The 16,141-nt window shown below is 41.3% G+C and overlaps 1 protein-coding gene across 2 annotated transcripts in view; it reads right to left on the bottom strand.

The window, feature by feature from the left end:
• Positions 1–11,478, bottom strand: part of NAA25 (N(alpha)-acetyltransferase 25, NatB auxiliary subunit) — a 42,078-nt gene extending 30,600 nt beyond the window's left edge. Inside the window, exons 1-4 of one of the 2 annotated variants that reach the window (XM_024196247.1) lie at positions 11,401–11,478; positions 5,800–5,885; positions 4,790–4,928; positions 2,579–2,697 (exon numbers count right to left, since the gene is read on the bottom strand). In XM_024196247.1, coding sequence (XP_024052015.1) covers positions 2,579–2,697; positions 4,790–4,928; positions 5,800–5,885; positions 11,401–11,458 — 402 coding nt within the window. In that variant the 5' untranslated portion in view covers positions 11,459–11,478. Of the gene's footprint in view, positions 1–2,578; positions 2,698–4,789; positions 4,929–5,799; positions 5,886–10,595; positions 10,635–11,400 lie in introns of those variants that run through there. The other variant, XM_024196248.1, reaches the window with a different exon arrangement.
• Positions 11,479–16,141: the final 4,663 nt, after the last annotated feature.

Below are 16,141 nucleotides of genomic sequence, written 5' to 3'. Positions count from 1 at the left end.
TATAACACAGTAAGATTTTTTGGCTCCCGAGGACAGCGTTATATCGAGGTAGAGGTGTATTAGATACCCATTCAAAAACACCCTATATTTGCCATTTACGAGCATTACCAATCTAGATAATTTAATCAGATACATGTTTGTACAATGGTCTGAACAGAATATTTAGCATTTATGTAACATTTTGTATCCATATAAGACTGAAATTTTCCATTCATTATTCCAACTAAGAGTACAATTATTAGAAGGTGAAATGTCTGAATTTCAGATTTCATATACAGCTAGTAAAGTAGCATTATATACTGGCCTAGAGTAATCAACGAGGTTTCTTACTGAAGGATGTTTGCATCACTGCAAATCTATGCAAAAAGTTGTTGTTTTTTTTTTTTAGATTCTGGTCAGAGTTCTATACAATCAACGCAGCTGTCAGAGCAGCAAAAAAGGACTTTGCTTAATTCAGCCATAAATTAAGCACACTTCACCTATAGACGAATTCTTCATTTTCTAGACCTTTTACCTCCTTAGCACTGCTAATCTGGGAGAGCAACATACTTCATTTTTAGATGGCCTGACATTGTTAGAGATCTCAGGATCCTACTGATTTTGAACCCTGAAATGTAAATGCATGCTTATGCCTGTTTCTTTTGAAATCAACAAGTTCTTTAAATGGAAAACACACAGAGGGCTGTCTAGAATTATATATAAAGAGTATCGTATATAAAAATGATGGCAGTAACGGATTTTTTTTTGTAAAACCCAAAATAAAAATGACATGCATAATCATTTTTAACATAAGCAAGCATGAAGCAAACTAATTCTGTGTTCCCATTTATCAGTATAAATATAATCCTTATTTAAGACATTAAATCAAAGTCAAGGCCAATCAAGAATTATTTGAAGCCTCTATCTATGCAAACAAAAAAAATCCATTAAAACAAGCAAAATGTTAAGATTAGATTAATATCCAACTCACAACTATCATAGCATATCTCAAAAGTTCTCTTTCTGCACAACTGCAATATCATGTATTGCATGATACATTGCAAGTCAGACTAGAATCGAGCCCTTTTAGTATGGAAAAATTGTAAATCCAAAATTGTTTTGATATTCAGATGCAGGTATGTCAAACAAGAATAAACCAGATCTCTCTGTATTGGTATTTAGCACTTTGCAGGAATATATATTTCCCTCTGATTAATAAAGCTGTAACTTGGTGATATGCGTATATCAGTGCAATGTCACAGCTTGCAAGAGATTGGTGTAGTTGGCTGTTCTGAGACTTCAGTCTCACTGACATGAGTCAAGTGGGTAACAATCAGGTAACAAGCATAGTCGTAGCAAATTTAGGGATTAGCAAACCAGATACATTCCTTGGTGTTGTGGTCAAATCTACAGCTATTTTTAAATAAATACTGAAAGTACTAATGTTTTCACCCCTCAGCTCATAGAGAACCGAGAAGCGATTAGTACAATAAGAACTATTTTTAAGTAGCAGTCTAAATTAACCTACCAATTCAGGACAGATCTGAAATGAGACACAATGATTTTACAATGATACTGCAGATTTAAGCCTTTTATGAAGAGTCATTTGATAAAAAGTTAATCATTCTCTAAGGCACCATATATACCAATGATTCAGTCCCCAATCGAATTAAGCCACTTACAGCTGGGCCACACAGAGATTAATCGCCATTATTCAACTCTATTTTTTGGTTGAGGAGACAGGGTCTTTGTACAAAGATTCGCCTTAATACAGTGGGAAGAGAGAGCCTGAAATCAATTTGCCTGCTTCCCTTTGCTTTTTTATACATAAAAGAGGGAGTGTGTGTACGCTTTGAAAAGAGACTTCCATTTATAGGCATTCTCCAGGCACCTAATTTGGGAAGAATGAAAAACAAAACTAACAGGCATGAGATTGTCTTGCCAACTGAAAACCAAGATGCATGTAAAGAAAAAACAACTAAGCTTTTCTTCTATCAAAATACAAGCTGCACAATTTAACTCCACACTGGTTTCTAGAGATAAGAGTGCGGGCAAAAACAAGAAAACAAAAAAAGTTTGTACATTATTTGAAATTGTGGCCCTCAGGAGCTCTCGGTAAAGCTAAATATTCCTGCCTAATACACTCCCTTATGTGCAAACGTAGTACTCTCTGATATAGGTATCAATAGGAAGCTACTATGCCAAGAAGACCATCCAACATACTGCATCAGTACAGACTACAGTTCATAAAGTTATTCTTCTCCTTTTAAGGGGAAAGGAAGCAATTGTCTTTTATATAAAAAACACAAATCTGAGTAGTAGTTCTGTCTAACCAACCCTGTATCAAATATTTAATCATGACGTAGAATTTTAGTATTGATTCAGCTCAGCTTTCTAGGAAATTAAATATAATTTTAAAAGGTGCTGGTCACTAGTACAGTATGATACAGAAAAGAGCCTTAGGGAAATGTTAGATTTATTAGTTACTTTGTTTCATTGGAGGAAACAACAAAACAAAAACCACACTTCTAACAACTTTGCCCCCACCATTGTTAAATGCGACACCTACGATTACTATAACTGAAATGGATGAAGGTACCTGTTGCATTTTCTTGTATTCCCCGACCCTGGCATAGGCCATGAAGAGATGAGAATGATACTCCTCACTGTTGGGAACCTTCTTTACAGCTGCCTCGTAAAGTTTTGTTACCAACTCCGCTAAACCAAAAACAGATGTTTCAGTTCACACACATTTGGAATATAAAGTTATAAAGCAGCTACCTCAAGATAACATCTGGGATACTTTGCAGAGTAATTCAATTACACTCAACACCTATAGGAACTGGTCTATCTCCCCCACAAACACACAGTAGGCAAGAAAGAGAAATGTTTAGAAAAAGAGTGTGTGTAAAAAAATAAAAAAAAAATAAAAAAGAAAAAGACTAAAACGTTCAGAAACGTACTGAATGCTTTCAGGTACGTCATGTGTTGGGGTTAAAAAACTTCCGAATTCACCCATTTGGGGGCATTACACCAATTCAAGATTTGTACTTGGGTCACGTGGAGACTGTCTACTTTAAATACATGATTTATTAAGACACAGAATGAATTCCTCAAGTTTAAATCGTTTTAAGGAAACTTCTCTAATGCAGCAGTTCTCAAACTTCATTGCCCCGCAACCCCCTTCTGACAACAAAAATCACTACACAATTCAGGATGGGGGACCGAGCCTGAGGCCCACCGCCCTGGGGGGGAGTGCAAAACCAAAAGGGCTTCAGCCCTGGGCGGGGGGCCTGTAACCTGAGCTCTGCCACCTAGGACTGAAGGCTCCGGCCCCAGGCAGAGGGGTTTGTGGGACACTTTGGCCCCAGGCCCCAGCAAGTTTAACGCCAGCCCTGGCAACCCCATTAAAATGGGGTCATGACCAACTTTGGGGTTCCGACATACAATTTGAGAACCACTGCCGAACGTATTAGGAGCGACTATGCTATACATTAAAAAGCCCTGATCTTTCCCAAGTGACTTTTATGCTTTCCATCTCCTTTAATAATTTAATACAAAGATAATTTATTTCAAGATAAACCTATTAATATAGGCCTCTTATGATTAGATATTTAGGAGCCCTAAACACTATTTGTATTTGATTTTAACATCCCTTCTCCCCCTCGCACCCAAAAATTATTTGTACTTACTCACACAATCATTATTGAATGTACTTTTCTTAAAAACTCAAATTATTCTTCACATAAAAGCACTATATATGTGCAAGGTATTATTGTTAATAAGGTTTAGTATGATTTTATATATTCTTGAATAATTAATTTCTACGTGTACTACAGTCAGTTCTATTTATGTTTATATTTTTCTGGTTTTTAAGTTGAGAAATGTAGAAATAAAGATTTAAAGGCAGATATGAAGAGGTTTCATATTATTACAATAAAAGTGCTTTAACAAAGCAAAGATTATGTACTGGAAATTAACTAGTAACGGACACAAGAGGTTGCTATATGTCAAGAAATGGCCCTGGACAGTTACACCTTCTCATGTAAAAAAACCCCCAGTTTTTCAGTCTACAATCATTTCTGCAATAAACCTGATAATGAACATTACTGACACCTCCTCAGGATAGTGATAAGGTATCTCCTTGTGCTGTAGACTAACCAAACCACATATGCTTTCTCTTTCGTAGAAAGCATGCACAACTTTGTTTACTGAATGACCCAAGAAGTTATGATTCAGATGAATTGTTTTGAAAAGAGTAACAGGAAAGGGAGGAGTCAGGATTTCCCCTCCAAGTCTGCAACACAACTTCTAAAGCCATTTTGAGGGGCTAAATTTCTTGATTGTGTCTATATACATTATTTTAAATTGCTTCTTCGAAATTCATACACAGTATTAGCCGTTTATGATTTACATTATTCCTATTTAAAGTAACAACAATAACACCACATGTTTTTTGCTGGAATAAATTTGAATGAATTTGTTTGATATTATGACTAACATACAATGTTAAAATTACTCTGGACCCAATTTTCAATAATAGGAGCCTAACCAGAACATCTTGCTTTAAGATGATCAAATAGAAACTTGCATGTCAAAGGGGCATTTACGCAGTTCTGTGCCAAACTGGGCATCTGAATCCCATGTCTGAACCACCTATTAAAATGCCCATGTGTGAAAACTGGACTTTGTACATTTCCCTTTGAATTTTGGGCAATAATTCATTTTAAAGAAAGGTCTAAGGAAAGGTTACATAATTATGATCAAGAAACTGAAATTTGCAGGAGAAAAGTAAAATAAAAAAACCTACGTCTATGCATTTCCCGGTAAAGGATAGTTAGTGCTTGCAAAGAGTTGTCATCTGTAGGTTCGAGTGCTGTTACTTCTTGTGCGAGAGCAAATGCTTCATCTTGTTTCCCAGTTCTCTGCAAGCCGATTGCCTTTAAAACCTACACATGTAATAAAGAAACAGCTATTGAAAAACATTGCCAACATCTACAAAAGAAAAACTTATTTTGAAACAAAGGATCATTATTAGAGAAAAATCCACTTGCCCATGGTGAGAAACTGACTTGTCTAAGTGAGTGCCATCAATTTCTGAAGAATCTAAGCTTCCATTTAATAAAATAAAAATAAAAAGGAGGGGAGGCGTTGCGAAGAAAAACTTCCAAATGTGAATAGTGTAAAACTGTTGTTTTCAACCTATGTCTCAGATTTCTAATGGGGTCTGCACCTCCACCCAAAATTTTTTAGGGGCCAGCAAATGAAAAAAGGTTGAAAACCACTGATGTAAAATGATGCAGTGCTGCCTTCCTCAGTCTGTGTAGACTGCCAGTTTCAGTGCTTTTGCTGCTGCTCAATTTTCCCTAGCTGTAGCAGAGTGAAAACCAACCAGTCTCACCAGTTTTCACTACTGCTATTCAGAACTATGTGGTCAGAAGAGAAACTAACAATATTCACATCTGTTTCACTTTCCAGCAGCTTGGGAAAGCTCTGACAAGTCGCAGCTGCATCAGTAGCCAGAAGCCTGGAAGAGGGATAGAACAGCAGAAGCCCTGGTAACATCATAGCAGCCAAAGGGCAGAATTTTGCAGTTTAGAAAGTAACATTTCTTAACACATTTTCAAACAAACATGATATTACATGATTGAAAGTGTTCTATTAACCTTCTGAAAGATTTTAAGAAACACTGTGGCCTCTGTTAAAAACAATATATATATCACAGATTACTGGAAGCTTGAATGGGACAGCAGAATTTCTCCAAATTTCAGAACTGTGTTTGTTCAGTAAAATAACATAATGAAGAGCAATCAAACTTACCTTAGCGCAGTGAAGATCTTTGTGTTTTTTTAGCAGTTTATCTGCCTGCTGGATTGCCATTTTATTATTGCCATTATCAAGATAATCTACATAAAAACACACAGTGATTACAACTGACAGCAAAGAAAAGATGGATATCTAATTCCCTAATCTCAAGGAGGGGGGGGAAGGTCTGTGGTGTTAAGAGTGATAATGAATGTTCAGTTCACAACTACTGAATGCCTGTTCAGTGACCATTTCCACAGTGCATCTTAGAAATATATCTCGTTTGTTCTAGTTTCAGTCATCCCAACACAAAGTACAGTAAGAGACTCTTTTGGTCTTTCCTGATAAAAGCTCAGGATACATAATAATATGACAAGGCACAATGGCTTCAGATCCGAGCCTCTCTCCACTAAAGACTAGGCTGACATCCTTTGCTCTAGTTACAAGTAGAAGTGAATTTGATAGGCGAATAGGAGTCTTTCCATGGATTTAAGTGGTGGTGGATCAGACCTGAAAAGACATTTGCAATCTATCATTACATGGAAAGACCTATTAGGTTATATGATCCATTCCTCAATCAGTGCAGGTTCGCACCGTACTAATATTCCATGATGCTATGTTTAGTCAAGTTTTAAAGCACTCAAATAATGAGGCTTTCATTGGCTCTATGGAGACTATTCCACAATTAGTAATTATTATTTTCTATTACTGTAGCATGCAAGAGCCCATGGCCTGGTCTACACTACAGAGTTAGTTTGACGTAATGCAGCTTACATCAACCTAAATCTGTAAGTGTCTACACTAAAATGTTGCTCCCGCCAATGTAACTCGCCCCCTACACTGACTTAATAACTCCACCTCTGCGAGCGGTGTAGTGCTTAGGTCAATGTAGTTAGGTTGACGCACTGTCAGCGTAGACACTGCATTGCTTACATCAACTGTTGTTGCCATTCAGAAGCCATCCCACAATGCCCCACACTGACAGTTAAATCAGTGCAAGCGCTCCTGGTGAGGACATGCATCACCAATTCAAGGAGCACGGTGTGGACATGCAAAAGTTATTTAGTTACTGTGGGTGGCTGTACGTCATCATAACTTAGGTCGACTTAATATTGTAGCATAGACTTCCCCCAAGTCATGGAAGAAGACTCCATTATTCTCATCTCTTAGGGTATGTCTAACACTGCACAAAACCCTGGGTCAACTGACTCGGGTTCACACTACACGGCTAAAAATAGCAATGCAGACAGTCCCGCTCAGGCAGGCGCCCAGGCTCTGAAACCCAGTGAGCGGGGAGGGCTCCAGCCTGAGCAGGAACATCTACACTATTACTTTTAGTCTCATAGCGCAAACCCTGTGAACCTGAGTCAGTTGACCTGGGCTCTACGACCTACTGCCACAGTGGATTTTTTTTTTTTTTTTTTGCAGTGTCGACATACCTTTAGAAAAATGTGGCTATACAGTTTAAAAGTTTCTTTTCTCATTTTCATATCACTATTCTCACTTCTAACTCCAATGGGATACACTCAGATTATTTGAAAATTACTGAAATCAGAATAAGAGATTAATTTGAGAAGAGAACAATAAACCCACTCAATCTTTGCACCATGTCAGACTTTTTGAGACTTGTTAACCTAAACCTAGCATAAAACAACTGGGATGTATCCAATGAGCCAAAAAGCATAAGTGAAGTGTTCCTAATTTTCTTCTAAATTCCTGGTAAGGAGCTAACACTAGCTAACTGAAATTAAATTATACACTTTCTTGCTAGGACTGCATTTCTTATGAGGACGGATTCCACTGAGTTAAGAAGATGACCCTTAGTAATTTCCTGCCATATTCTACAAAATTCATATCCATATTACCGAGATTTACATTTAATGGCCTTTAACATTTGCCTCTATGGTAGTATCTATGCTAAAGAATTGAACCACTGCTAAATGAACTGGCGGGGGTGAGGGGAGATTGTATAGGTTAAGTGCATATTGTGCAGTCTGTCCATACTAACTAAAACAAAACTTTCAAGTATTTCAACTAACAGGGTAAAATGATATTATGACTTTATAAGAGGTGGCTGTTCTGAAAAGGATGCACAGCAACCTCTCTCCAATGCCCTTCCAGGCTTGTTAGACCTTAAAGATTTGCCGAATACAGACGTTTTAAAAATTATGAAATTGAACAAGCTGGTAACCTCATTATAAATTGATGGGTTTTTTGGTTCACGGATTTGTATTTCATGGTACGCGCACACTCTGCACAGTCAATCTGTGGAACTCCTTGCCAGAGGAGGTTGTGAAGGCTAGGACTATCACAGGGTTTAAAAGAGAACTAGATAAATTCATGGAGGTTAAGCCCATTAATGGCCATTAGCCAGGATGGGTAAGGAATGGTGTCCCTAGCCTCTCTTTGTCAGAGGGTGGAGATGGATGGCAGGAGAGAGATCACTTGATCATTACCTGTTAGGTTCACTCCCTCTGGGGCACCTGGCACTGGCCACTGTCGGTAGACAGGATACTGGGCTAGATGGACCTTTGGTCTGACCCAGTATGGCCGTTCTTATGTTCTTATCCAGTTTGCACTGACTGTCTTGGGGTTGTTAAACTTATCTAGCTGCACTGATAAGATCTCTGCTATAGGTAGCAGTGTAACACACAAGTCACAAGGCTTTCTAAATAGTAGCAGAATAAGGACTATGTATTGTCAACAACATGAACAAGTTTCTCAGGAACCAAAAGAACTGGCATCTTCCATTTATCACAAAAGAACTTAAACTAAAGAAAAATATTAAAGTACAGATTATTAATAGCAAGTCTATGGGTGGAGATTTTAAATGAATGGAAATGCCCAACATAATTAACTTCCTGATTAATGTACAACAAATTAAGATAAAAGATGGACATAACTGTCAAGGCATCCTGAGTAATCAAGTACACAGTACAAACAGAAAAGTGATGTTACAAGCAAAGTAACTAGAACCTTCACCCCACACAAAATCTGTTTACTTTTTGGCCTTTAATAAAAGCCACACAATTACATGTTTAAGAAGCCATGCTTCATTTATTAAGGACTATAAATACCAAATATTAACCACAACACCTTAGGTTCCCAGTGATGCTTTCTAGAGCCAACACCGTGCACTCAGCACATGGTATTTTAAAAGGCATTACACTCTCTCTGACAGCTACTAGGTAGGGGCTGAAACACCAAAATACATCTCAGTTAAAATGTCAGTATATTTCAGTGTCTTCTGGCTTAATTTTTTTAAGTTACAGTTTTTCTAACAGTTAAATTTGAATTTTCTCTAGTTTAAGAAGCCACTTTGCAAATGTATCACTACATACAAAGCCAGCAATTCCGGAGCATGCCATAGAAAATTCAGAAAAACTTTCAGTTCATCACATTGAACCAAACTAGAGAGCTACAATTACAATTTCTGTAAGGAATGTTTATTTTTCTTTAATATAACCATGTCTTTATATTTTTATTCTTTACAGTATTTTAACTAACACCAGGTAGAAGTAGCTATGGTCCCAATCCCATAAAGAGAACTGCCTCCACTGACTTCACCAGAATTCAACCTGGGATGCAGGGGTCTACCTGCAAAGTTTTCTTTGTGAGACAAGTACTTAAAACATGAATGGTTCACTTAAAAAAAACAAGTTCATCCCTAACCAAATGCAATTCCCCTTGTGTTTCTAACCAGTGATTTATTTGCATATGGGAAGTCAAGCACATTTTCTGCACTCTCTAAATTATCTGTTCTGGGATTCTAGAAGTTTAACAACATCCCAGTGTGGCACATGCACAAATATAGAGCAACATTTTTCAACTACTTTCTTAACCAATGTGCCTCCTAATAAAGCTGGAGAAGAACTGCATGCAATACTTAAGGATATTTTGGGGCAGACTTTTAAGACAGGAGGTTGCTGAACAAGACTACGCTCTTGTAAAGTTTCACTGCTTTTTCTCTCTATTGATTTTTGTATAGCCATCACTATGATATCTAGGTGCCTCAATATTTCAATCGACAGCTTTAAAGAGTGTGTGGCTTCTCTTGCCCCTTTTAGTTTCACAGATAAATGAGTTTCTAACTTAAAAATCAGTTTTGCATGGGGAAGATTTGATGTTTGTTTGCAAAGGCAGATGGGGAAAGAAAGCTCAATTCTGCATTAAAAAATATGCATCCACTCTTACAAGTCTCTCAATCTTTTGTGCAAAACAACATAAACTGGGAACACAATTCTCTTAACCAGGAGGAAAAGAAATTAACATGGCAATTGTCCAAGAATTAATAAGAAATTATACCATTCCCTTCTCTCCCCCCAAGAGTTAGAGAATTGGGAGGTTTCCAAGTGTGGGAAGACAAGGAAGGAAGGATATCAAAGCTGCACAGCAAGTTAAAGCATGGGGTAATATATTTAGCAAAGGGTAATGTAACCTACAGAAAAATATACAGAAGTGAAATAGGACAAATACATTCTCTAATGCTGGTGAGAAAGTCATATTTAAAGACAGGGATCAGTTTTTGGATGGGGGACGCAGGAGAAAGAAGTTATTTGTGGCAGGGATGGTGGCCAGCACTTAGTATACTGTGGGTGCTACTATCGTGCAAATAATTAATAGCTTCCCCAGCTCCCAATTGTAGATATAAACCACTCTACAACCCTAACAGACTGCAAGCTAATTGGGGCAGGGAGTCTCTTTACATTTTGCCTTGAACACTACCAACTTGGTGTTGAGGGCTAAACAGTAACATAGGGCCAAAGACCAACCAGGTAGAGGAAGAAAGGGCCAATCCCTCAGTTTCTCACCATGTAAACACAATTACTGACAATTTGCAGTAATAGCTCCTTTAGCAATCCTGGGCTGAGCACTTCCAAATACCAGCAATGATTAATCACAGATTTGTAAGGGGTGAGGAGAAGCAGGGAAATTCTCTCCTCCCTAGCCCAAGCAGAGGGTCTACACTTTGTAAAGCCTCTTTACCCCATGGTGGCCCCACGTGCTTCAGGGAGGGAAGCTTAATAGTGATCGGTCCCTTCACATGTTATTTCCAATAGCAGATGCAAACCAGCCCAACAGAGCTTATAATGGGGATCGGGTGACCAGATAGCAAGTGTGAAAAATTGGGACACTTTTGGGGGGGGGGGAAATAGGTGCCGATATAAGACAAACCCCCAACACTGGGGCACCTGGCCACGCTAAGTGAGAAGGAGGGAAATCAAGGGGACACACCCCGCCTCCAGGGCTTGTGGGGAGACATGGGGGTCGGGGGCCCCCGAGGAGGGGTGAGGGGCCCCTGTGGGGGCAGAGCTGGGTGGCACAGAGGGGCAGGCTAGGGGGGTGAAGGGCGCCCGAGGGAAGGAGCTGGAGAGGGGCGCCTCCCCCTCACGCAAGGGGCTCCGCCCGGGGTCTGAGCCCCGCTCCCCTGCAGGAGCTCGGGGGCGAGGAGGGTTAGCCCTTCCCGGCCGAGTCTCCGGCCCAGCGGGGCTCCCCGGGCGGCGGGAACCACGCGACGCCGTGGCCGTGGCGAGGCCTGGTCGGAGGGGCGGGGAGGTGCCGGGTGCCAGCCGCGGCGCGGGGACAGCCCCGGTGAGGGGGCGGGGGGGTCGGTACCGTAGATAGGCCGGAGGCGCCGGTCGTTGGGGTCCTGCACATGGCCCCGCGCCGCCATGATGAGAGCGCAGAACCGCAGTGCGCAGCCGCCGCGCCGGCGGGACCGGCCAGGCTCGGCCCGGGGGGCGGGGGCGGGTAAAGAGGCCGGGTCTGGCGGGCGGGCGCTGCCCGGCCTCACGTTCCCGGGCCGCGGCCTCCGCCCCAGCCGGGCCCGGACTCGCCCTCGCTCCCCCACCGCGATAGGGCCTGTCGCGATATGACTGGCCAAGGGAGAGCCCGCGGGCTGTGGGGACAGCGCCCCGCCCCGTCTCGCCTCATGGCTGCCGGGGTTGGGCCTACCGCGATATTCCCCCCCCCGGCTCGCGTGGCCGGGCTCTCCGGTCCCCTAGTCCCGATGCCGGCCAGGGCCTGCTGCGAGGTGCCCCCAGCTCACCCACGCACCGTGCGGGAGACAGGGCCGCAGCGCACAGCCGGGCCTTAAAACAGGGCAGGGCGGTGCCCCCCTCTTCATGGCCCTGCTGCCTGCTCAGAGCTTCACAGCAGCCCCGGGGCTACCACCCAGACCCCTGCTTGTCCCCGCCTGGCCCTACAGTAACTGGGAGGCCTATGGCCATGTCCAACAGGTGAGATGCTCCCCTTCCACCCACTGGTAAGCAGTGGCCTGGGGGCACATCCACACATCAGCAGTCTAGTACTTCAAACGGGAGTTGTGAGTTTTATCTACTCCTTGCAAAGCACTTCGAGGGTTTGGGATGATAAGCGCAGACAAATGCAAAGTCTTATTAGTCATGCTCCTCCTATCTCACTTCCTTCTGTTTGAGTTGCATAAAGTCTTTTTCAGCTGCACGGTGCAATTCACAGAGAGCTGCATTTCTACTGTCATTCACGCTTGAGTCCTGTGCAGAGGCTGGGAGTGGACAATGCGATGGATCACTTGATAATTGTTCATTCCCTGTCAAGCACCTGGCATAGACCACCCTCAGAAGACAGGATACTGGCCTAGATGGACCATTGGTCGGACCCAGTATGGCTAGTCTTACATTCTGTGTCTGTAAGACCCTGTTCTCAGATGCTTAGTAAAGTTTGGCAAAATTATGTTTGGGCTGAGAATTGGGAATGTTTGATAAAGAGACTGGGACAAGGAGTTAGGGGGACACTGACATTGGACAAGGAACACACGGAGAAAGGGTGGGAATAGATAGTGGGGACAGTGTATGTGGAGGACATGAGAGACAGGTAGGGGAGAGAAATTGTATGAGGGCCTGGGACTGACTTGGCAAGGAGAACAGGGTCAGGGAGCTGAAGGCAGGGACACTGAGATAAGAAGCCTGATGAGCAGAGACTACCTGTTATACCATAGTATAACTAAAGGTTCCAACCTAGGACTCGTGGGGCTGCCAATATAATACCACATGATAGACTTTGTTTTTTTAGTTTGCTTTTTTAAAAAGCTAGGAAGTTACATACATAAAAATTACATTAAAAAATTAAGGTCAAGCACTCAAAAGTTAGGAAATGCCAGAATTAAAGGTTGCCTGTGCAGCCTTAATGCATGAATTCAAAGAGGTCAAATTATAATACAGCTTAATGACATGATCACATACTATTTTTTCCAAAGGACTCCTGCTTCATTCAGTGATCACTTAATACTTAGCTCTTATATAGCACTTTTCATCAGCAGATCTTAAAGCACTTTTTAAGGGAGGTCAGCATCATTATCCTCATTTAACAGCTAGAGAAACTGAGGCACGAAGAGGGGAAATGATTTGCTCAAGGTCACTGAGCAGGCCACTGGTAGAGCTGGGAATAGAACACCGGTCTTCAGCATCCTAGTCCAGTGCTCTGTTTGCTAGAACACACTTATTTTGTTGCTTAACAAGCAGGAATACAATGCTTTGTTTTCCCCTTGTTGTTCGCTGTGTGGCTCCATGCCACCTTTACTGCACACTACTCAAACCCTACTCTGAAGACAATCATTAGTTTCCTCAGGGGCTTTTCTATGTACTCACCACTATAGTATCTGAGTGCTTCAAAAATATTAATGAATTTTCCCACATCTCTGTGAGATGAGGAGTATTAGCCCCATTTTTCAGGTGAGATATGGGAGCACAGAGAGATTAAGGTCAAAAGCATCCACTAATTTTACCCAGTTTGAGACATCTAGGACATGTTTATGTTAACACAATACATTAGATGTTCAAAGTACAGCTCCCTTTGACTTGCACTCCTGCATATCAGAGCCCAGAAGCTGAAGTCAGGTACCTAGAAAGTCAGAAACACAATTAGAGACCAGCTGTTGAGTTTGATTTAAACAACTTGACTAGCATCATTCACACAAGAACTCCACCCTGGCAGAGACACAGGTAGAATGCAGTTTTCTGGGGCAGAAAACATGACCATCCTTTCCTCCTGCAATCCCCTGCCTCATCCACTCCCCATCCAGAACACTGATTTTCAACCTTTGACCTGCACTTCCATTCCTGTTTTTTCCATTTCTTGTCCCCATAATCACTTGGTATCTGGGAGATGTGGTTCCACCCCATCATGGGGGGAGGGAGCCTTTAGTTTTGGGAAGGCCTAGGCTCACCCATCCCCCCAGTACCCACAAGAGGCACACGTCTTCCAACTTCTGTAATGAATAAAGCAGACAAGAGTCTCCTTCACTGCACTACTCTGATTCATCCCCACAGCAAATCCATCACAGGCAACATTACTTCTGTAATTTCCAAACTTTTGAGAGATTGGGTTTGCAAGCTTAATAATGCTCTTTATTATAGTTTGTGTAAAGAGCATATAAAGTATATTTATTTAATGCACAAGGATCCTTCAGAATGAAAGGTGCTGTGTATAAATTGAAATTAATTTGGTAAACATAAAAGGTTAGTGACTTTGTCATTAGAAACCACTTTCACTTGATGAGACTAATTTAAACATAAGTTCTGATTCTCAACAAAATCAGTGGCAGAGTTTGATATTAATATGTACAGTGTAGAATCTACTTTTCTGCAGCATTTCAGTCTGTGTTAGCCTGCACGGTCTGGGAAGAGACAGTAATTGCTTTAAACTGCTTTTCAGATGTCCTTGAAGCCCTTTCAAATAACACAGATACAGTCATACTTAGGAGCATCTTTGCTGATCAGAGACAGCAGTGTTGGTAAGTAGTTTAATACCGAATTATAAAGAAGTCTGAAGTAATACCACTTTCTTATTCACAACCATTAATAATAATCGTTCTGTAGTGGTAAACAGAATGGAAGTTCTAAATTCTCACTTACTGGATTGCCAGCAGTGCAGAAAAAGAGGCTTATAGCATCTTTCCAGGCAAAATTTTATTGACTCCACAGCTAACATTAAAAGGACACAATTTTCCTGTAAATCAAGGCCATAATAATAATCTAATGTTTTGTAAGGTATGTGTCTGACCAATGCTTGCAGAAAGGAAGTGACTAGGTATTGACTGGAGCTGGCGGAAAAAACAAAACAAAACCCACTATGAATGTCACAGGATCTATAACTTGGATGCCCAGTAAGGTATGCAGCTAAATACCCCATATAAATGTTTACAGTGTAAGAACTGACCAAATAAATAAATAAAAATCAATTAGATGCTGCCAGCATCTTGAATGTCACAATTCTATAGTTACATGTATTTTATTCACTCTGGAGCATGGGCCTCTAAACATTGAGAGCATCTATAAGGTCATCTTTTCTTTTTCACTAATTAAAACTTGGTCCAGTGCCTGAGACAGAATATTGAGTTAAATGGGCCACATCTGTCCTGATCTGGCAATACTTGTGGATCCAGGAAAAAGAAATATAGAATAGGTAGAAAAGAAGTTATTACTAACATTTGTAGGGAAAAACAAATCACCAAACAGGATCTACATTTGATGAAACTGAATACAAGATCAGCATTTAATACAAGTATGATGTCCAAAGTTTAAGTGATTTCCTAAGAGACATTTTCTGTCAAGCATTCTAACAATAATAGCTATGTGCTACTCTTATTTTGTATTGTACCTTGAAAAAGCATCCCCTCATAGCATGAGGTAGCCCTGCAACATCCCTGCCTTAGTTTCTTCCTCTGAAGTGGGTCCTCTTGGCCTTCTCCACACAGGAGAAAGGTGGCAATGTGGCTTGGCTCTTCTGTCTCCTGTGGAGGGGCAAGGAACAACTGCAGTCTCTGTGCCACCATGGTTCCTTGCTAGTGCACCCTAGGCTTTCAAAAGGAACAGTGAGGCGGTGAGGCCAGGGCAGTGCCCCCCATGCCACACCAATTAAGAAGTGGCTAGTTGCAATGTGGAGAGAGCACGATGCACAGTCATAAATTTCCCAGCAGGCATGCATTTCCTGTGTTCTGCAGGGCTCTGCTGAAGCAGTAGTCGAGGCACTATCCCTTCTAGAGCTCCCTCTAGCGTCAGGGTGGCAAAAATAATTGACACTGATTGGCTAGCTTGTTGGCATTCTCAGCAGAGAGGCCAATGACTGAATGTTCAGAATCTGAACTCCCGCCTTCTCACTCCTAGAGAGGGTCCTTTCACGTTAAGATTGAAGCAGCATGGGGGAGCTTCCACTGCTACTCCCAGGCTGTATCTGGTAGGAGGTTATAGGGAGGATTTCAGCCTCTGGGGCTATCAAGCTGGCACTTTTCAGGTACAGTAAATTAGTAATGCATGTATATTATTTACTCCTCCATACAAATTAGTCTATGAAGAATAAAAATTAATATGAAGAAAATAAA

The sequence above is a fragment of the Terrapene carolina genome, unplaced genomic scaffold (assembly GCF_002925995.2).
Source record: "Terrapene carolina triunguis isolate 2854851 unplaced genomic scaffold, T_m_triunguis-2.0 Scaffold234, whole genome shotgun sequence".
In the NCBI taxonomy this organism is placed as follows: Eukaryota; Metazoa; Chordata; order Testudines; family Emydidae; genus Terrapene; species Terrapene triunguis.
Note: the sequence above shows the minus strand (reverse complement) of the source record. Positions and strands in the feature narration are given on the sequence as shown.